A 21,845-nucleotide genomic window follows, 5' to 3' on the forward strand; every position below is an offset into this window, starting at 1 on the left:
CCGCATCGATGAATGTAGACTTATAAATAGTGTGCGCATAAAATGTCGCGTGTGTAGCGGAGCAGTGGCGGACTAAGGGTTTGGAGAAGAAGAGAATTTCAAAGTATTGAGGCCGTGAAAAATAATTTTCAAAAAAAGTGTGAGTTTAGGTGTGGTGGTGGTGGCACTGCAAGTCTGTAAACCCAGCGACTTGGAAGTTGACTTGGTGGATCGCAGCTGGATCATGGCCAATGTCGTTGCTACGATTAGCACGTTTGGCTACATACGGTGTGAAAGAAGTTCAACATACTTACATAGCAGAAACCCACCCTGACAGAAGCAGCGAGGGTTCGATACCTGGCTCTGGGGAAGGGTCGCCAGTGGCAGTCGGAATTGGGACTTGGCCCGACTGTGTCTCCGTGAAGTTAATTCGTCCTAAAACAATCATACCTTTTTTAGTATCTCGTTCCCAGTGGTTTTTGGCATGTGCCCTCCCGCGTATGTAGTTTATTCATTCTTGAGCCACGGGCAGTGTTCTGCCGAAGCTTATAAAAATACGCGGTGTTTACATAACCTTCAGTAGATGTATTCAAATGCCACCTTTTACGGTATGTATATGGGTGAGTGAGTGTGTGTGTATATGCTCGGATATACACACACGCGCACGCACACAGTCCAAATCACTGGTGGGCAATAGGTCATTCCCCGCGCGGACGGAAGAGAGAAAGATAATGTTAAGCCCTCGGTCTAAAAAGGATGCAGATAAGAGCCCATTAATTTTCCCCTAAAGCAAACAAGCTCGTGCACTTTGAGGCGTCGTTCATTACGTGGCCTCTTGCAAAGCAACTCATTATTACGGCATCGAAAATGCATCTCTCTGCGTCGAACAACGGCGCGCATCTGCCTCGTCGATTCGGTTCGCGACAACGATCCTCCGCTCCGGTGCGTTCGGCCGCCGCTTGCTGCAGAGGTTCGCGGTTCGACTTCCGGCGGGCCGCCCTGGTTATTACCGGCCCGGCGTGAGAACCGTACGTGACGCCGTCTGCTTCGCGGCGGACGTTAAAGATCCCTTCCCCTCTTTGGCGTTACTCGCAAAAGAGAGCGCCAGGCGGTTTGCGCGCCTGCGTCACGGCGAGCACATTTTGCCGTATTTCGAGATCGGGCGAACACAAATCTGGCTGTCGCCTGATAAAGCTAGTTGTAATTACTGGCGAAACGTTGTACTCGGATTGTAAATGTTGTGGCTTGGCTCTCCAACACAACTTTGTGCTGTACTAGTGACGAATTGGCAGTGGTGGCGGGTTCAACGACACATTTATATTTACGCGATCTAACCCAAAAAAACGCGTATTATGGACTCTGGGGTGGTTTGGTCAGATTGCACCCTCCGTATAGAGCAGCTGGCAACCCAGCAGCTGTTAATTCACTTGGGCTTACTGCCGATGAGATGCGGAAAAGTTGAAACTCCTCAAAGAGTTTTGCCTGCGTACACAAGTCCGCCTGTGGAAGGCTTGTAGGCCTATGAACAACATTTTTTGGGGGGGGGGAATAAATACATATTTAATTGTTAATATATGGACTAATCGTTTTATAATTATTCATTTAATAATCTTTACTTTCACCCAAATCTCCTTGACTTTCACCCAAATCTTTGTGTTGGGTCTGGAGCTGAAAGAAACTCTAAGCTCAGCAGGCACCAGCTCGGATCACGTTAGTAAAAGTTATAATGCAACGACGTTTTGGAAGTTTTGCAGACTTGTGTAAAACACCGATGTTACAGTCACGAGAGATGAAAATCTTAGTTTCGTGGAAGCAGGAAGCACACATTTGATCATGTTCCGATTCATCTATTCGCGTGCTTAAAACTTTCCATTTCAAAATACGACGTTCAAAAAAACACACGACGTTACGACTCAAGGGCCGGTTCACAACAGCGGAGGAGGCCGATTCATCACGGACCTTTCTCTCCACGTGCTGGGAGGCTTCCTCAGGAACGGAATTCAATTCCCCCAGGAAGTTCCTGAATTCAGTTTCTGAAGCTCCCCGGCATGTGGAGAGAAACATCGGACGGCAGCGCCGCACAACCGCGACAACCTAAGCGGTGGATGACGAACCTTCATCGACACTCGCGCTTCTCCCGACATTGGCACATACAGCGTAGACATGATGCCCGATTTCACGAACGCGAAGAAGGACCAGGAGGCATAGCGCAGCGATGCGCTACTCCGCACCTCCTGACGCAATCGTCTGGCTCAACCACCTCAGTGTAAAATTATAGTTGTATGTACGTGTGTTGAACTTCTTTTGCACCGTACGTAGCCAACCGTGCTAATCGGAGGTGCGGGGGGGGGGACAGACTAGTTGTTGCACTTGATCATCAGCCGTGCGAGGAAGAAGATGCTGTTGTGTTTGACTCTGCTTCTCTCTCGTCCTCTGTCACCTTGCCCCACTCCGGCTCGTCATACCATCTCGTGTTTTCCCTTCGGGTTGTGTCTCTGCTACCTCTCTCTTCCCCTCCCCACTCTCTTCATGTGCACACACGCGCACACACACACCACACACACACACACCACACACACACACACCACACACACCACACACACACCGCACACACACACCACACACACACCACACACACCGCACACACACACCACACACACACCACACACACACACCACACACACACACGCGCCACACACACACCACACACACACACCACACACACACTACACACGCGCATACACCACACACACGCGCACACACACGCGCACACACACGCGCACACACACGCGCACACACACGCGCACACTCACGCGCACACACACGCGCACACACACACTACACACGCGCATACACCACACACACGCGCACACACCACACACACGCGCACACACACACACCACACACACACACCACACACACACCACACACACACACCACACACACACCACACACACACCGCACACACACACCACACACACACCACACACACACACACGCGCCACACACACGCGCACACACACACCACACACACACACCACACACACACACACACCACACACACACAACACACACATCACCACACACACACCACACACACACACGCGCCACACACACACCACACACACACACCACACACACTACACACACGCGCACACGCACGCGCACACACACACACACGCACACACACACCACACACGTGCGCACACACACCACACACTCGCACGCACACACGCACCACACATGCACCACACATGCGCACCACACACACCAAACACACCACAGACACTACACACACACACACACCTCGTTGCGCATCCAATCGTGTTAGCTAATTACCTCCGAACTAACCAATTATCATGGCAGTAGGCCGCTAATTGAGCCGCTCTGTTGCTGGTAAAGATGATCACTTGGGGCTGGGGCAATTTGGAAATTAGTTTTTTACTTTTTACGTCAGGGAGATCAAAGCGACAATGCTGCCGTTCCGCTTTCCTCACGCGGTCAGCATCAGGAAAGGGGGGTGATGGTGCCGTGTCATCTTCGAGCGATGATTAGCAAACGGATTTAATTTGGTTAATGACCGCTTCGTGGATTGAAAGATCAGGGCTTGCCTAGCAAGCCTAAGTTTAGAAGTTACGCAACAAGGGATTGCCATCAGTGTTTTGCAGTTCCTGAAAGCCATAGTGTTTGTCTCCCTGGTGTTAACTGGAGTCCTAACCCACGTGGCCCGAACGGTGTCGGCCCGAGCGTGACCTTATAGCTGGAACACCTTCTTTTGATAAATAGCATAGACAGCATTGTAACGACTTAAGTCTTTTGAATCGAGGACGAAGGCCCTCTGCTCCCTATCTGACGCAAACCAAAATGTAAACTCCCCAATTGGTTTTCGGGTTTTTACCGCGCATTGTTCAGCATGATGTCCGACGTTTCGCTCCGCGCGCTGGGAGCTTCTTCGGCTCCCGAACGTCGGACGTCGGGCCAAACGACACGCGGCACGCTCCGAGAAGCACGTCGGACGGAGACAGCGCAAGGGGATAGCGGGTCACAAATAGAGGGAACGGCACAATTTTTGAGCGAGCGACGCGGCATTTCGCCAGTTGACGCTCGTTCCTCTGCCCCCCCCCCACCTCTCCCAGCAGTACCAGGACACGAACGTTCAGGCGGTCGTGTACGAGCTCAACAGCCACATCGAGCAGAGGCTGGACATGGGCGGCGACAGCAAACTTCTGCTGCACGAACTCTGCTACATCATCCACAACGGTACGCAACTGCCGGGCCGGGCGAGCAAGGCAGGCTGTCGCCTCCTGTGTGACGGCCTGAACCAGTGGCAAACATGGGCGACTCCGTGCCCTCTGGTGTCAAAGTAAAAAAAAATATTGCTGAAATCAAGTTTCTTTTAGTGGGAACTCAACAAGAGACCAGGATAGTCTCAGTTTACAAGGGTGACAATCGGGCATTGTTTCATCAGCCGGAGGCGATGCTCGCCGTGCGTAATTCCAATTGAGTAATGTGCGGTGTGACTTTTCGATTGTTGGAAAATGTGGACCCTGGTGCCCGTCACACAGTGGCCTGCTCTTGCGAGCGACGCCAGGGGATCTTGAAACCGCACCGCGGTAAACAATGAGGGCGGCCGCTGGATTCGAACCGTGAACCTCTGCACCAGGCGGTGAAAGCGCTTCGTCTCCCGTTCACAGCCCTGAGCCCGTGGTGGACATTCCACATTGCTGCGTGTGTGTGCATGTTGAACCTCTTTCGCACCACCGAACGTAGCCACCCGTGCTCATCGAGGGTGCGGGAGGGCAACAAACTATGATGAGGGGGCGAGTCACTCCATAGGAAGGCCACTGTTGATTTATCCATGAAGTGGTAGTCACTTTATCTATCCCGGAGGGATGATGGGCTACGTCAATGCCCACCCAGGATTTCAACTTGCAGCATACCGCACGTGAGCTGCTTTCTCTACCGCTGAGCCACTTGGCTGTTATAGGAAGCTGATAAGGGTCTGCGACTTTGTATAGAAAGCAGTTACTGACCTGGATGATGCAGTGTTGTTTCTGTACATGCGGTCCCCTGCCTTAAGCGCAATGCACTTGGTCTATCATCATCATCAACATCATCATTGTCGATGTCCCAAGGCCTTAATGCCCAATCCGTAACAACTCTGTGTCTCGCTCCACAAAACCACAAAACCACAAAATCACAGGCAGTAATTCTCTAACTGTGGAGACATGTGTGAGGCAATGAGAACCAGGCCTGGAAATCATGGGTTTTCTCCAAATTTTCACATTTTATTTTATGCACGAAGATGTGCAAAGATCAGATAAAACAAAAATGAACATTCACCATTTGTCTTGTGCCAACACACTGGCCAGTCGTGGCTTCCTTCATGGTGAAATTCACTACGTATCGTTTTTGGCGCCTACCTGACGTGGCTCAAGGACTCACTGGCCCGGCTAGTTTATGACGACTCCCCCTGGCCTGGCTAGTTTACAACGACTCACTGCCCCAGCTACTTTAACCACTCACTGCCCCGGCTAGTTTACACGAAACAATCGGTGCGGTTTTCCTTGCAAATGAGAAAAAAGGCATCCATCATTGCGTGTTTGTCTTTCTTCAGAGTAAAAATCCCAACCCCCCCCCGTCTCAGATCAGACGCGGCAAACACAACATTGGCCGTAAGCGAGGACTTTGTACCGGACCTTTCCTCGCAGGTGCCAATTATCTCACAGAGCCATTGTTGGAAGCCCAGGCAAATAATGTATGTGCGTTTGTTGAACTCCTTTCGCACCACCGTACGTGGGCAACGGTGCTAATCGGAGGTGTGGGGTAAGGACACAAACTAAACAAAAAAGCAATTCTAATCCTTTTCTAACGCGGCCAAATGATGGGTCGCACATCGGACTCGCCAGTTAAATGCAATCTCTTCAGACCGGCAGTTGAAACCACGGGGCAAGTTTCTTATCTCCACCTGCATCTGTCCACCCAGCAGCATTATAAATTGTTAGTAGATCGCTAGGTCACTTGTGAGTGATGGGATAAAGTGTGGGTACTCCCCCGCCTTGGCCAGTCGTGGAAGAGTAGGCCAATATCCCTTCTCCCTAAAGTAGTTCCCTCAAGTGGGGAGGCCCTTTTGTCAGCAGTGGTGCGAGCGAGCAATTGCAGGGCTGTACCTTTACACCAAAATGCGCACAACGTTAGATCTGAGGATCTAAGCAGGCGTTAGGCCTGTAGTGCGTCTGGATGGATAACCATCCAGAGAGGGCAAAGTGGTGCGTGTGTATTTGTGTACCTGTGTGCACGCACTTATACGTGTCCACGTGCTTGCGTACGTGCGTGTCTAGGTCTTGGTTTGTGAACATTCGAGTTGGCGCAGTGTGGTGATACTATGATATATCGTCCAATATAATGTCCACCTTGATTGTTACTGTTCATTTTGCTAAACATTGCAATATAGTGGTTTTATCGTTGCGCATGTTTTAAAAAATATATATATTTTATTTGCTGACAGAAATAATTGTGAACTAGCAAGAGCATAATAATTACAGTTTCCAACAAATGTGCATTAGCAAATAAATGAGCGCTTGGCTACACATATTTTTCCGCCTTAATTGGGCGGAATGGTGGTCATATGAAATCATGATATTTGTGGCTAATGTACTTATTTTTTTATTACGTTACGCGCCGGTTACAACCACGGTTCCAACTACGTGCTAATTTTGAGACCAACTTTGCACGTTTACTGCGTGCGCGCAACACCGAGAAGGCTTCTGGCAGGCGAAGAACACACGCCAATTAGAAAACACTTACAGGGTTGTGGGAATATTCTAACGGCAGCAACAAATCGTCAAAGTGCGAAAAGTCATCTCGTATCGTCAAGGATTTCTTATCACGGCGACCCTGGTGCGTGCGCGGTGGGTTAACGTCACCGCCCGTTGCGGACTGTGCGGGCGGCGCTCTTCAGGAGGAGCAGGCCGAACGCGAGTTGCTAATCCCCTGCTTTTGTCGCTCCCAAATTTCAGCAACGAACGCCGATGGATTTTCCCTCTACTTCCTGGGCGAATGCAACAACGTGAGTGTCAATTGCACGGTGACCACCGTCATCCAGGTCTCCCCTGACATACCATCTCTCTGCAGTCTCTGCAGGTTCTCAGCTAATAATAACAACACCAACGATGGTGATAGTAAATTAGTACTTTCGGCACCGGGGCCATTCTTATAACGCAAGGCTACGGTGGTGACTCTGTGTTTCACAGGCGAGTAGAGCCTGCCAGTATAGGGGGGGGGCCCATGTTGTCAAGTTGAGTTTTCTTCCCAATTCGATAATAGACGAGTCTGCAGTAGTTTCACAGCAGGACTCGATGTTGCTACGTGTGATCCCAGTTGAGGACTTTGCGGTGTCATTTTTCAAATTAATAAAATCAATAAACTATTTTTTTTATTGAACAAGGTAAGGCTCCACTGAGTTGTGCAGCTCTTTTTCAGTCGCGACCTCGCCGGAAATGAGAGCTCAACGAAGTGGCTCATCAATGTAGAAATTTATAGCAGCCAAATACTCTGAGCGCGTGTGGATTCTAAATGTGGAGGGGACTAACCGGAGGAGCCGGAGAAAAATTAAGGCGACCACGGGGAGAGAGACGCCACAAACTCCAAATATGCAGCATGCGTCAGAGTCGGGATCCAACCCACTAACCTCCTGCATACCAGGCGAGGTAGTTAACATCTCCTAGCCCAGGGGTCGGCAACCTACGGCTCCGGAGCCGCATGCGGCTCTTTACGGGCTGCTTCTTGACGATATGTACGTATGTACAGTATGTACTCAGATGCATTGCGGCTCTTGAAATACTGAATTTTGTACCGAATTGGAAAGAAATGGCTCTTCTTGTTATTTTGGTTGCCGACCCCTGTCCTAGCCCTTTAACGTCCACCACGGCGCAACTTTGAAGTTCTTGCCCCCCCGTCTGTAATTAAGCCGTGGCTCGAAACGCGAACCTCTGCAACAACGAGCGGCACAAACAAACTCGCCGTTCCGCAGCGCTCGGAAACGGTAGTCGGCTAAAAGGCAACGCTTCGGTTTACACGGGGGGGGCAGCCCTCCGTAGTTGAAATGCGTAAACAAACATCGAACATCGCTCGTGGAATGGTACGCAGATGTACGCTGCGACGCGGTTCAGGACGAGTGAAAACACTGAATATATATAAAGAAAAAATATCAACAATCTGAAAAACTCGCGCGCGAGCGAAGGCTGGGAAACTGGGCCGAGGAATTTGCCGTTTCGCCGACGCGCATCCTAAATCTGCTCCCACGCGCTGAACTGTAACTCCGTGTCTTTATTTGCTTTGGTTTCATGGGCACGCACGGCATGATTGCCCCCCGCGCTCGTGTCCTCAGAAACTTCAAAGCACTTAAATCAAAACGCAGTAACGCAACGGGCAGGCACGTACGGACCATCTTGCGCTACTGTGAAACCCGGCCGTAGCGTAGTATGTCACCCCACGCCTGATACGGGCCTCTCTTCACCGCTATACGTTTCCTTTCCACCGCTGGGATGTAGGGGGCTGTCCATGACGATGTTTTATTGTAGCTGCCAATGCATCTCAGATGTGACTTCACCGTTGGGTCCCTCTCGCTTTAGTCGCTCCGCTTGCTTCGGTTCCATATATGGCCTCGGCGTTTGGTGACGGAGTGGGGAGTGCTGCTCGTGAAGCGTGTGTGCTGTGCCGTGAGGCTCAGCGGTATTTGCAGCATGAAACGCGGAAGGCAGGGACAAGTCCACTCAGAACATTTCTCCCACTGCTGCCGTAATTTTGCTAATGATGCCTCGGCGTGTAATTTCGCAGGCGCCGGGCATTACCGCTGAATTCTAAGAATGCTAAATACAGCGCGTGTCCAACTTTGGCTGTTGAATTCTCTCCGTAAAATGAGCCAGCACTAAAGGCGTTTCGTTCTTCGGATTCTATGATTTTGAAAAACGTTATTTATAGTACAAACCGTGTGCTATGGAGAAGGGCCATTACCCGAAACGACACGTATGATACATTTTTCCTTTTAAGGCCACAGTGTCATTGACGAACGCGTTGAGTTTATAGTACGGCTGAGCCACACAATTATTTAAATAACCCGTTACTTTACCGATTATCGGCTAGATTACCCGACTAGTAACGAAAATAGTTGCGGGAAAAAAAGTTGCACTTCGGTTCCCGTGTGTGTCGCTGTATAGGGAGGATACTATGGGAGGGAATTGGTGATGTCACTGCAATCATCAGCTGCATAACCAAAAGTTTCGAGAGGTCAGAATTAGGCTTGGAAGGGGAGTGGGTGGGCGGTCAAACTTCCAGTCCACCCACAGGTGTGGGGGAGTTGTGTTCAAAATTGCCACATTATTTCTGTTCAATATGTCTGTAACTTAATCGCAATTGTCCCATGCGCAATCATATCTTGATCATTCCAAATATGGTCTGCGTGGGCCGACTTGCTCTGCAGGGATTTATTATTTACCGCCGTTTAATATTTGCGTGATATTTTCGGTTTATCGTGTGACGCAGTTGTTCTTGCCGCCGATTTCTACTCGCTTCAATGCCGTCCTTTTCTTTTTGACTTTACTTGCTTTGCCTTTGTGACTTCGGTGACCCGGGTCACTCTTACAAGCGGGACACTATCCCGTCCCTTGTTGTCGTCTGATACTTGAATTAATATACAGTGGAGTGTTCTGACCCCAGCCGTGAGAATTCCATGGGGGTCAACTCTATTGTGTCCCACTTTGACCTTTGCGCAGAGCTTGTGCCTCTTCACGCCGACTGGAGCCAAAGAGGGTCAGCAGAGGCTGATCCCGGCTGGGCCCGTGGGGTTTGGCGCCACCGTGTCGGCCTATGTCGCCAAGGTGCGACAGACGGTGCTGGTGGAAGACATCCTAGGGGTGAGCACGGTGGGGAGAGCACGGTGGGGTGAGCGCGGTGGGGTGAGCACGGTGGGGTGAGCACGGTGGGGAGAGCACAATGGGGTGAGGACGGTGGGGTGAGCACGGTGGGGTGAGCGCGGTGGGGAGAGCACGGTGGGGTGAGCACGGTGGGGTGAGCACGGTGGGGTGAGGGCGGTGGGGTGAGCACGGTGGGGAGAGCGCGGTGGGGTGAGCACGGTGGGGAGAGCACGGTGGGGTGAGCACGGTGGGGTGAGCACGGTGGGGTGAGCGCGGTGGGGAGAGCACAATGGGGTGAGGACGGTGGGGTGAGGGCGGTGGGGTGAGCGCGGTGGGGAGAGCGCGGTGGGGTGAGCGCGGTGGGGAGAGCACGGTGGGGTGAGCGCGGTGGGGAGAGCACAATGGGGTGAGGACGGTGGGGTGAGGGCGGTGGGGTGAGCACGGTGGGGAGAGCGCGGTGGGGTGAGCACGGTGGGGAGAGCACGGTGGGGTGAGCACGGTGGGGTGAGCACGGTGGGGTGAGCGCGGTGGGGACAGCACAATGGGGTGAGGACGGTGGGGTGAGGGCGGTGGGGTGAGCGCGGTGGGGAGAGCGCGGTGGGGTGAGTGCGGTGGGGAGAGCACGGTGGGGTGAGCGCGGTGGGGAGAGCACAATGGGGTGAGGACGGTGGGGTGAGGGCGGTGGGGTGAGCGCGGTGGGGAGAGCACGGTGGGGAGGGGGGCGGTGGGGAGGGGGCGGTGGGGAGGGGGCGGTGGGGAGAGGGCGGTGGGGAGAGCGCTAAACTGCACTTGCCCCAACAGTCCGTGGTGGCTATGGATGAGGGTGGGGATCCTTTATCTTTGTTTTTGTGTTTGTCGGTGGCAGGATGAGCGGTTCCCCCAGGGTGTGGGGCTGGACCCGGGCGCCCAGGTGCGCTCCGTGCTCTGCCTGCCGCTCATCACCGCCAACGGGGATCTGCTCGGAGTCCTCGAGCTACAGCGGCGCTGGGGAAAGGAGCCCTTCACCATCCGGCACCAGGAGGTGTGTGCGTCTGTGTGTGTGCCTGTGTAGGGAGCCGTGGTGTAGCGGTTAGCGCGCTGCGCTGCGAACCCGGCGACCCGAGTTCGATTTCCGCTCACGGCCAACACCAGTGACGATGTATTCGAACCGGTCCTGGGCCTTCCCTAGGTCGACTCAGCCTCAAATGAGTACCTGGTACGATGTGTAAACATCGCCACGAGGGAGACAAAGGCGGCCGGGCGTGATGTTCGCCACCCTCGTGTGCATGTGCCGGCCTTCATAGACGCTGCTACTCGCTAACAGCACTTGCTCTAACAGGGGGACTTTGTCTTTTGGGCTCTCATGTTTGCATTGTAATGTTTGTGTGGGTCTACATGTTTGTCATGTGTGTGTGTGCATTGTATGTGCGGCCGTTGGTGCACAGGTGGCCACCGCCTTGCTGGCGTGGGCGTCTGTGGCTATTCACCAGGTGCAGGTAAAGAACAACTCGCCAGCACCTCGCTCGCTCGCTTGCCGCTGGACGCTCACTCACGGCCCCTAAGCTAACCAACCCATCACCGGCTACTCCCCCATTGCCTCCTACTCGACTCACCCATTATATCGTCTTCATTAAAACACATTTACACACCCGGCATATCGCGTCCTGCTCGCCTACCGCAATGTGGCTACCACTAGTCACGTGCCGCAACATTGCCAGTCTGTCCGGCGGCTCACGATGTACTCCGTGAGATATTAAGCGCCGTTCTTTTTCATCCGTGCGGCGGTTTGAGTTGGTCTCGATGCCCACTCATTCGTGAGTTTTCAATTTGAAGCTGAGCCCACCCGTTGGCACATGGTCGTGAGTAAAAAAATAAACCCACAAAACTGAGAAACGTCACAGTCGCGGGACTAGCCTTTAAGAAACAACCCCGGGCCTGACCCCTGTCTGTGAAACGCAGAATTGCTCTTCCGCTAAATCACGAGCGAGGGCTCGTGGGCTTCGTGGTCAAAGCTGTGGGGTAGACGGTCAGTGCCGATTAGGGCCCTTTTAATTCGGTGCCTCGACGTCGAGGCACTTGACGTCCACGGCTTTGGGTGCACCGCCTCGCGGCTGTCAAGGTGAGCGCTCAGCCCACCATTGCTTTATTGAACGAACGGATTGACTGCGTTGGCGGTGGTGTACAAACGATAATCGAGAGAAAATAAAGTAACACTTTCGTCATCGGAGGGATACGTGGGAGGTGGCTGGGTGGCACCACTGAGGTTTTGGGTTCGATTCCAGGGAACTGGCTGATGGTTATACAGGGTCCTCAAGTGTCGTGAGTTGATGGCCGCAGCCCAGTCACCGATGATAGCACGAAATCAACGATGGCTCTGGATTGGGCAACTGCGCGTAATTTGGCACAGCGTCAGGTATGAGAATTAAAACATATAATTGTAATTGTCACGCGACACACACTACTCTATGTTGCAGGGCAGGTGGGAAAGTGCCGCCCCCAACTGTGTGGACCAGAGGTCACTTGAAGGGATCTCAGAGGTAGCTCTGGGGTGTCTGCCTTTGTGGGCTGTTCTCTAACACTGTTCTGCGAGAGATCTCAATTCGTTCATCATCTCCTGAATTTTCACGGTGCAATGTGAACTTCATTTTTAGGATGTAACGATTATCGTAATCTCATTTCCCTTTTTGACCTTGTAATGGGATTTACAATTTGTATTCAATTGTGCTTGTGCTTTGCAATGCTTTCATTTTTAATAAAGAAAACTTAACTAAAAGATAACTGCACTTAACTCAGCACAAGCCTGCCGGAAGTATTCGATACATTTCAAATTCACAATCTATAGCACTGATAAGGCACGTGCTGTCAGTTACACAAGAGATCATTACATAATCAAATTAACGATGAAAATAATGACATACTATAATTACCACGCCGTTAATTACTCTGGAAATAAATGAGCAAAACATGAATTTGAAGGGTAATTGTTAATCGTAATGATTTCGTATGGAAATTAAATACAATTAAGAAAAAAACATTTAACTGTTGATCGGGATGTGACGATATTTAGCGAATGGAGTGATACGGTAATCGCGGACCTTGGATCGGAAGATTTGGCAGCAAACTTAGACACGACTCCGATGGCACATTCAGGGATACAGTTGGTAGCGAAGACAAAATAAAAGTAAAGAAACCGACATTATCTTGCCGCCTCATTGGTTTCGGGTTTGCCCCCTTCTTTCACCGCTGAGAGACGACCGAATCATCGTTGGAGGTCTCACTTTACACTTGAAAGCATGGGTGAAAGTTTACGCACAAACGGTATTGAATTGGCGCGTGGACCGCTTTCCTTTCGCGGATATCAAGGAGCAGTCTCGGAGCGCTGTCACGTGCCCCCCCCCCCTCCTCCTCTCCCAGGTGAGTCATGGGCTGGCCAAGCAGACGGAGCTCAACGACTTCCTCCTGGACGTTTCCAAGTGAGTCCACGAGATTGGGATGGGGAGCAGCGTTAAAGCGACCGGCTTTACCCGAGCCTGTGGCTCTTTGTGTTTTGTGTCGTCGGAAGGTTGAGACTAAACATGATGAGAACAAGCACAAACAGAAAATCCAGCCATTCTCAATCCACCAATGCCATTCATATTTATCTATTAATTTATTTGCTCAATCATACTTCGTCAACGCTGGTCAGTGCGTCTTGGTGAAGATGGGAGGCTCAGGACCTGTTTAGACATCACTCGCTACTGATGCCAGCCATTCCCAGGAATCAAACTCAGATCCTCGGCTTCGAAGTGCAGCGCGGTGACCACTGTTCCATTGCACCCCCTATCCGAGTAATTCCAACAGGCAACTTTCATTATTTATCTGCTCAGTGGAGACTCACCGAGTCTCATGACGTTGTTCGCGGGATATTTATTCTATAGAAAAAGTTATTTTTTTTTGTCATCATTTGGGAGCAAGAGCCAAAAAAAGTGCCCGGAGAGAAAAACCCAAGAGGGAGGGGGGGGTGGTGGGGGCGGACCGGTTCAGATATCACTTGCCGCTGGCATCGGACTCCGGTCGCCGGGTTCATAGCGCAGCGCGGTAGAAACACCGTGCCACCGCTCCACCCGCTGGCAAAGGTGACGCCGTGTGTACATGTTGTCCCGTTGGCGAGCTTCGCAGCGCTTGCTTACTGTGAAGTGCGTTCTTCGTCTTCTGTCCGCGACACCCTTTGCCTTCCACCCCCCCCCCCTTGAAAATGCCCCCAGCCCCACTCCACCTGCGATGATTAATTCACCCTTGGCATCTATTATTTAGCGAGGGATATTGTGTTTGCTTAACGAGTCCCGAGCACGTGAGCAGAGGCCGCGCTGCCGGTCTTGTCGAGAAATGTATGACCCTGGGGCAGGCACGTGGCCTACACTACGCACGTCACTGCGTCGCAGCTGTTGCAGCGCCCGCACCGTCGCTCGCGACGGAAATTAGAGGGGGGGAAAAACGATGATAATTAATAATTTACCACATCTCGCATTCCGCGCAAGTCTCAAAGCGCAAGGATACCGCGAGGGGAGGCGTCGCCGCGTCTCACGGCCAAGCCCTGCGGACGTTTGCCGCTCCGCGTAAATCCCAAATCGAGCAAATCGCGGTGTGGATTTTTATTATTTGTTTATTACAAACTTGTGGCATATTTGGGCCATGACGCCAGCACACGGTGGCCTCATAATTTCGAATGACGTCACGTGATCTGTGATGCCCGCTGGGAGGCGGGCGGCGTGGTATTCCCACGGTTCGAGCACCAGGCTGGCCGGACGGCCGCATTCCGACCGAGAACGTCGGTAACAAGCGGGGAGCGTGCCACCGCCGGGCAGCTGCGCGGGCAATCAGCGGCGGGTTCATGACATCGCCACCAGGCGGGACTGTTGTGAGTGATATTCTTAGGTTTTTTTCGGTAAAGTCACGTAGGTAAAAAAAATAAAATTAAAATTAATAAAAGTAAAATACAAATAAAATCACGACGTTTCGGAGGCAACACAAGCCTCCGTCTTCAGGTGGAACCGTCACAGCACGATAGCTGTATCAAGTGAGAGAAATTCCAAGAAAACAGTCCTTGTATATATACTGGTTGAGGGTGGGAGGAGCCAAGGTAGGGCCTGAATATTGTTTTTGTGAGGTTCGGTGCGGCTGAAGCACGCTGTTAGGAATGAGCCTTTGTTGTGTAAACTAGGTGCAGATGATGTAAAGGTGTGAGTGACCTCTGAAAAGATGGTGTTCTGATTAAGAACAACCACGTCATGTTATTGGCCTTCCTGTGAAAGTGATATAGCTGTCCTATTTATAACCAATAGGAAACAAAACAACAAAGCACTCAAATGCTGTCCCCATGACCCTCAAGTCCACACGACACAACCCCGTTGACGCTGCCAAAAGCCATGACCTGCTCTATTTGCACGGTGCAACCTCGCGTCGTGGCCACGGGCGTCTTTCCCCGCCCTGAATGGGTCTCAAACGGTGCGGCTACAATGCTAGGAGCTCATCGCAACGAACGAAGGGGAAATGTCTCGCTCGTAGGACGCCTTCAAAGCCGCCCCGAGACCTCCCCGAGGCACACATCAGAATGTGAACAACTTAAGATGTTACCTTCACGAGGCAATTCACGTTGAAAAAATCATTACATTTTATTATTTTTTTATGGTTTGTCGGTAAAGTCACGTAGAAGGGAAATAATATAAATTCAACATAATAAAATTATTATTTTATTATTTCCCTTCTACGTGACTTTACCGAAAGAACCAAGAAGACGAATCCCTGCAGTCACGAAAACTTTAAATCGAAATTAATTTTTTTTAACACGACAAAAAATTTATAGAATTTTTATTTATTAGAAAAATCATTTCTCAACCTCCAGCTGCTTGATGAGGCGTCGCCCCAAACGCCCCTAGTGGACACGAACCGCGCCTGCGGGAAGTTGTTGCAGCCCGTTTCGTCAAAAATCTACTTGGCCGATAAGGGGCTTCTGCACCACAAAAATGCGGGACACACGTGAAGTAGAATCTCTCGCGATACCGGCAGAGGGGAGAACTACGTGTGAAAGCGTTGCCTTGACTGGTGCATCGTCATCGTCATTATTATTCTCGTGACAACTGACAAAACCCGGGGGCCTTTAATGACCCAGAAACACACTTTTTTTGCCAGGACAGCAACTCCTTCAAAAAGAAAGAAATCCTGGAAAAACCTGGACAGGTGGCAATCCTAGCCATCAGGGATATTTGACCATACTTCACCACGCTGGTCATTTGCGGGCTGGGATGCAGAATAAACATAGGTTGTGCTGCATTGCCCTCTACTGCCCACAACGCCTACTGCTACTGCTCCGGTCTTTTGTCCGTGGTGGTCACCCATCTTGCACACTGGGCAGGCTCAAAACACCGGCTGAGTTTCTTGGATGTGGTGAGATGGGGTGCGTTCTGGGCGAATTGATCATCGCTTTAAGTGTGTCCCTTCTTGGCTTTCCACGGAGAGGAGACCGCCGAAGCGTCCGTAGGCACGGACCCCTAACCCGCCCTGTTGTCCGCCCTGCCTTCAATCCCGCAGAACGTACTTTGACAACATCGTCGCCATCGATTCACTTCTGGAGCACATCATGGTGAGTCCGTCACTTTTCGATTTAAAGCTTCTTTCGTGACTGCAGGGATTCATCTTCTTGGTTCTTTCGGTAAAGTCACGTAGAAGGGAAATAATAAAATAATAAAAATACAACGTAATAAAATACAATTCTCACGACATTTCGGCCACAACGCAAGCAGCCGTCCTCAGGTGAAGAACAGGTCTGTCGGAAAGACAGCGTCTGAATGAGATGCTGTCTTTCCGACAGACGCTGTCTTTCCGACAGCCCTGTTCTTCACCTGAGGACGGCTGCTTGCGTTGTGGCCGAAATGTCGTGAGAATTGTATTTTCTAATGTTTAATTTTTATTATTTTATTATTTTCCTGCTACGTGACTTTACCGAAAGAACCAAGAAGATGAGTCCTTCACTGTTTCCGACCCGCAGTTTATTTGTGCCGTAGATGTTGCCGCTGAAGAATAGGGGGGGGGGGGGGGGCGAGCCGATAAATAATTGAGCGAAGGTGCGCGTTGGTGAGTGTGTGCGTACACATGTGTGTGTGCGTGCGCGTGCATGCGTGTGCATGTGCGTGCCATGTTTGCCGTGGCTGTGTACACGAGAGAGAAAGGGAGGGGGGGGGGACGCGACAGTGGCACTGTGGGATGTTCGGTCGACGGTGGAGCGCCCCAGCGCGTCCATGGCGCTTTGCGTGTACGCTACCCGAGTCATGTTGACGCCCTGTGCGTACGTTGAACATCTGTCGCACCGTACGTAGCCAACCGGGCTAATCGCCTTGCCAAAACAGCCACGGGGCTCGCGCGCTCCACTGTCCAGGACAGAGATATTAGGAAGCCACTGAAGCTATGCACTTTTAAATGTTAGATCGAAAAGTATTTCTTTAGAACTGCTTTGTGTGTTTGGTTTGTTGACCTTCCCTCGCACCTCCGATTAGCACGGTCGGCTACATAAGGCGCGGAAGAAGTTCAACATTCTTACAGATCACCTAAAGTAGCGACCCAAGTTTGATTCCCGCTCACGGCTAACACCAGTGACGATTATCTGAACCGGTCCTGGGTCTCCCCTAGGTCGACTCAGCCTGAGATGAGTACCCGGTGTGGTGTGTAGACATCGCTGCGAGGGAGACATGGTCCTAGTCACCCACCCTTTCGTGTGCCGTGCCAGCCTTCATAGGCGCTGGCGAACGGCACTTGGCCCTTACAGTCTGTCAAAGGCTACATGGGGGATCTTTGCCTTTGTGTTGTGCCGCGCGTGCGTCGGGCGATGCAGATCTACGCCAAGAATCTGGTCAACGCGGACCGCTGCGCTCTCTTCCAAGTCGACCACAAGAACAACGAGCTCTACTCCGACCTGTTTGACATCGGGGAGGAGAAGGAAGGCCAGCCTGTCTTCAGGAAAACAAAGGAGATCAGGTGATCCGGCGCTTGGGAGGCGAGGGTGTGGATTGTACAAACGTCGTGGAACTCCCTGTAACCTTGGGCGTCGAGTCTGCCATGACGTCCACATCCAGCTGTGGATTGGACCACAGGACCTGTAGACGCGCTTGTTGTGACGGGTGTACAAAGGGGGGGGGCGGTTGGGTAAAAGTTCTGGAAACGGTTGATAATGATGGCGATGGCTTTTCTCGGTGAACAATTTTAGGCAATTGCTCGAAATTACCGTGAACCAGAATGTCAGTTGTGAGGCAGCATCGATGACAGAGGAAGTCGGAGACCACGGTCTTTTTGCCGCTAATCGAATTCTGATGAGAAGTACGTGAAAATATAATTCCGATGACCAGTCATTTTCCATTTGGCCTCAACCCAGGTAGGAAGTTGACTTCCGCGCGGCGCAAAATCACTCGGCGGTTGCCGCTGTGCTCGCCCGTTTGGGTCCTCCTCCTTCATCTCGTTCATCTCATTCGTCTTCTTACCTTGCAGGTTTTCCATCGAGAAGGGCATCGCTGGGCAGGTGGCCAAGACGGGGATGGTGCTGAACATTCCCGACGCCTACGCAGACCCGCGCTTCAACCGGCAAGCGGCTCGCACTCACCGTGCATACACACCACCCACACCACCCACACCACCCACACCACCAACATCACCTACATCACACACACCACCAACATCACCCACGCCACCCACATCACCCACACCACCAACATCACACACACCACCAACATCACCCACACCACCCAGACTACCTGCACCACCCACACTACCCACACCACCAACATCACCCAGACTACCCACACTACCAACACCAACTACACTACCCACACCACCTACACCACCCACACTACCCACACCACCAACATCACCCACACCACCCATACCACCAACCCACCACACCCACACCACCCACACCACCCACACCACCCACACCACCCACACCACCCACACCACCCACACCACCAACCCACCACACCCACACCACCCACCACACCCACACCACCAACATCACCCAGACTAACCACACCACCAACCCACCAACCCACCACACCCACACCACCCACCACACACACACCACCCACACCACCCACACTACACACGCCACCCACTCCAGCCTTAGCCACCTGGCTGGGGGAAAGAAAGATCCATCTGACGGAATCAACAAAAGGGCTGACCATGTACACATGTTTTAGTTATAAGACATCGCTTTGTGACGACGTATGTATGTATGTTGAACTTATGTCGCACGACGTAGCCAACCATGCTGAATGGAAGTCTGGGGGAAGGACAATAAACTAAACACAAAAATCAGTTAAGAAAAGGTTTCAATCTAAATTTAAAAGTACACAGCTCCAGCAGCTTCCTAATATCAGAAGAAAGAGTGTTCCAGACGACCGCAGAAGCGCATCCGAAAGAGCGTCTTTGTTCGATGGTTAGCCAACACAGGCTGTCGCGGCGAGGATGACCAGAGTTTGAGTGCGATAGTTTGGGCCCCCTCGACGAGATAGGCGAGGTGCTGTGGTTCGTTCGTCGCGAGCAACTTTGCGTGCAACGTGCGCGCCCTCATAATGCTGTCGTTCGGTGGCTGCGGCGGTGACGGCGGTGACGGTGGTGACGGTGGCGGCGATGTTTTTTTGAGTGTGCATTTCTTCACCGCTCCCAACGTGGTGCCATATTTTAATTGCATTTTTTTCACAAATCGTTTATTGAACCAGGTGAGAAGCCCAGAGAGAGTGGCTGTTTGTTTCAGGAGACATCCGGATGATTGTAATTGCTCCTGGGCAGCTATTAATGTGCACATTTAGTTCTGGGTAATTGAGCAAACGTTGGCATTGGGCAATGTGGCCGGCATGAGCCGATGGTTTGTAAATGAGGATATTGAAGCGTTTTAAATGTGCGCTCAGTGCCAGGTTAAATGCGGAAGCTTTAGGTTCTGCAGCCCAGGGTGTTGGATTTTGAGGGCCCCCCAAAATCATAGCTCACCCCCCCTCTCCCCAATAAATAAATCTATATAGCTTTATAAAATGCAGTCCTGTGCATTAACCATTTGTGTACATTTTACTGCATTTTTCTTTGGGTCTTTCGGTAAAGTCACGTAGATAGGTTCAAAGAAAATAACAAAAAATAACAAAAAACTGCGACGTTTCGATCGCTACACAAGCGGTCGTCATCAGGAAGAGGGGGTTATTTTTTGTTATTTTCTTCTACGTGACTTTACCGAAAGACCCAAAGAATATGAATTCCTGCAGTCACGAAAACTTGAAGTCAACATTTTTACGGCGTTAATGAGTGCCGAATGCAAACGGCCATTTATCTGTTTTTTTGTTTTACGTTCAGAGATGTTTATAGATGTTTAGTGGGTTAGATACAAAACTCGCCCTAGTCCGGTCTGCTAACAGTGACACCGAGGCAGGATCCCTGATCTTATTTTGTTATTACTGGGTTGTTGAGGTTTTGGATCCGTTATTTTGGATAACCGTGGATTTGAACTGGGCGCAAAACCTTGCGACTGCGAGAGCTGGAACGTCACACGGTCAGTCAGCCCTTCGATCGTCCCAGAGAATGATGTGCATCGGAGGAAGGCGGTGGGGGGGGGGGGGTGGAGTCGTCGTCATTGTCGCCGCGCACTACCAACCCGACGTCAGCCGCCCCGTCTCCTCCGTGACCCCGCTGGGTTGCGAGCCAGATTTGGATGTCTTCTTGCGAGGCCTGCGTTTGCACTACGAACCCGGTGCCCCGAGTTCCATTCCCGCTCACGGCCATCCCCAGTGACGATCATCTGAAACCGTCCTGGGCCTCCCCTACGTCGACTCGGCCTCAAATCGGTACCTGGTGCCGTGTGTAAACGTTGCCACTCGGGACACAAAGGTGGCCGAGCGTGGTGTTGGCCACCCACTCCCTCGTCTGCCGTGCCGGCCTTTATAGGTGCTACTCGCTAACAGCACTTGACCCAACAGTCTGTTCAGGCTATATGGGGAATCTTTGTCTTTGTGCACGCTGCTCAAGATGCAACCGTCTCGCGCGGTTTCGCTTTGTGCCCCTTTTTCTGGATTTTCCACTACGTCAAGTGAGGCGGGAAACCTGTGAAACGGCGTCCTTCCGTCTCTCCGTTTCAAAATCGATAACCTCCCCCCCCTCCCCTTGAATCTCTCCCCCCCCAACAGCGAGGTGGACCTGTACACGGGCTACACGACTCGTAACATCCTGTGCATGCCCATCGTGAGCCGCGGCAGCGTCATCGGGGTGGTGCAGATGGTCAACAAGCTGTCGGGCAGCGCCTTCACCAAGACGGACGAGAACAACTTCAAGATGTTCGCCGTCTTCTGCGCCCTTGCGCTGCACTGCGCCAACGTGAGTACTCGACTGGGGGGGGGGGGTGGGGTTGGGGGGGGGTGCCGGGGTCTCTCGTTCTCTGACGTGCGCCGCGCATTGTCCGGCCTGCGCCCCGCGCGTTGTTCGGCAACGATGCTGTCGCCACGTTTTGTTGTCCACGTGCTGGGAGCTCAGCCGGGGGAGGGGGCAGGAAACTGAATTGAGTTTCAAATTAATAATTGTAGTGAGTTTCAAAATTGGAACTGAATTGATTTCCGGAATGAAAACTGAATTGAGTTTCACATTCACAACTCAATTGAGTTTCAAATACACAACTGTATTGAGTTGCGAAATCAGAACTGAATCGAGTTTTAAAACCGCAACTTGATTGAGTTCCATAACTGGGACGCATTTCAGCTCCTGAAGTAGCCCCCAGCATGTAGGATGAGACGTCGGACATCGCGTTGAACGATCCGTCGTAATCCCCGAGCTGCAATGACTGCACGCAAATAATTTTCCGTTAAATTTCACTCGGCTCGGTTCAATTCCAACGCGGAGACAAAAATGTAAGATATCGGTCAGAGCGATCCGTGCCGGCGTGCGACGAAGTGCTTCCCCCTAGCGTCCACAAATAAA

General features: G+C 51.7%; 1 protein-coding gene across 12 annotated transcripts in view; it reads left to right on the forward strand.

Annotated features, from left to right (window-relative positions):
- PDE10A (phosphodiesterase 10A) overlaps positions 1-21,845 on the forward strand; it is a 136,525-nt gene that overhangs the window by 92,689 nt on the left and 21,991 nt on the right. For 7 of the 12 annotated variants that reach the window (XM_078615573.1, XM_078615575.1, XM_078615583.1 and 4 more), the window contains 11 exons: positions 4,116-4,239; positions 6,999-7,048; positions 9,753-9,893; positions 10,759-10,914; positions 11,318-11,368; positions 12,347-12,409; positions 13,287-13,345; positions 16,440-16,491; positions 17,737-17,879; positions 18,387-18,479; positions 21,062-21,248. In XM_078615573.1, coding sequence (XP_078471699.1) covers positions 4,116-4,239; positions 6,999-7,048; positions 9,753-9,893; positions 10,759-10,914; positions 11,318-11,368; positions 12,347-12,409; positions 13,287-13,345; positions 16,440-16,491; positions 17,737-17,879; positions 18,387-18,479; positions 21,062-21,248 — 1,119 coding nt within the window. The remainder of the gene's footprint in view (positions 1-4,115; positions 4,240-6,998; positions 7,049-9,752; positions 9,894-10,758; positions 10,915-11,317; positions 11,369-12,346; positions 12,410-13,286; positions 13,346-16,439; positions 16,492-17,736; positions 17,880-18,386; positions 18,480-21,061; positions 21,249-21,845) is intronic. The other 5 variants (XM_078615574.1, XM_078615576.1, XM_078615577.1 and 2 more) reach the window with 3 other exon arrangements.

Source organism: Lampetra planeri, chromosome 47, assembly GCF_965212315.1.
Source record: "Lampetra planeri chromosome 47, kcLamPlan1.2.h2, whole genome shotgun sequence".
Classification (NCBI taxonomy): Eukaryota; Metazoa; Chordata; class Hyperoartia; order Petromyzontiformes; family Petromyzontidae; genus Lampetra; species Lampetra planeri.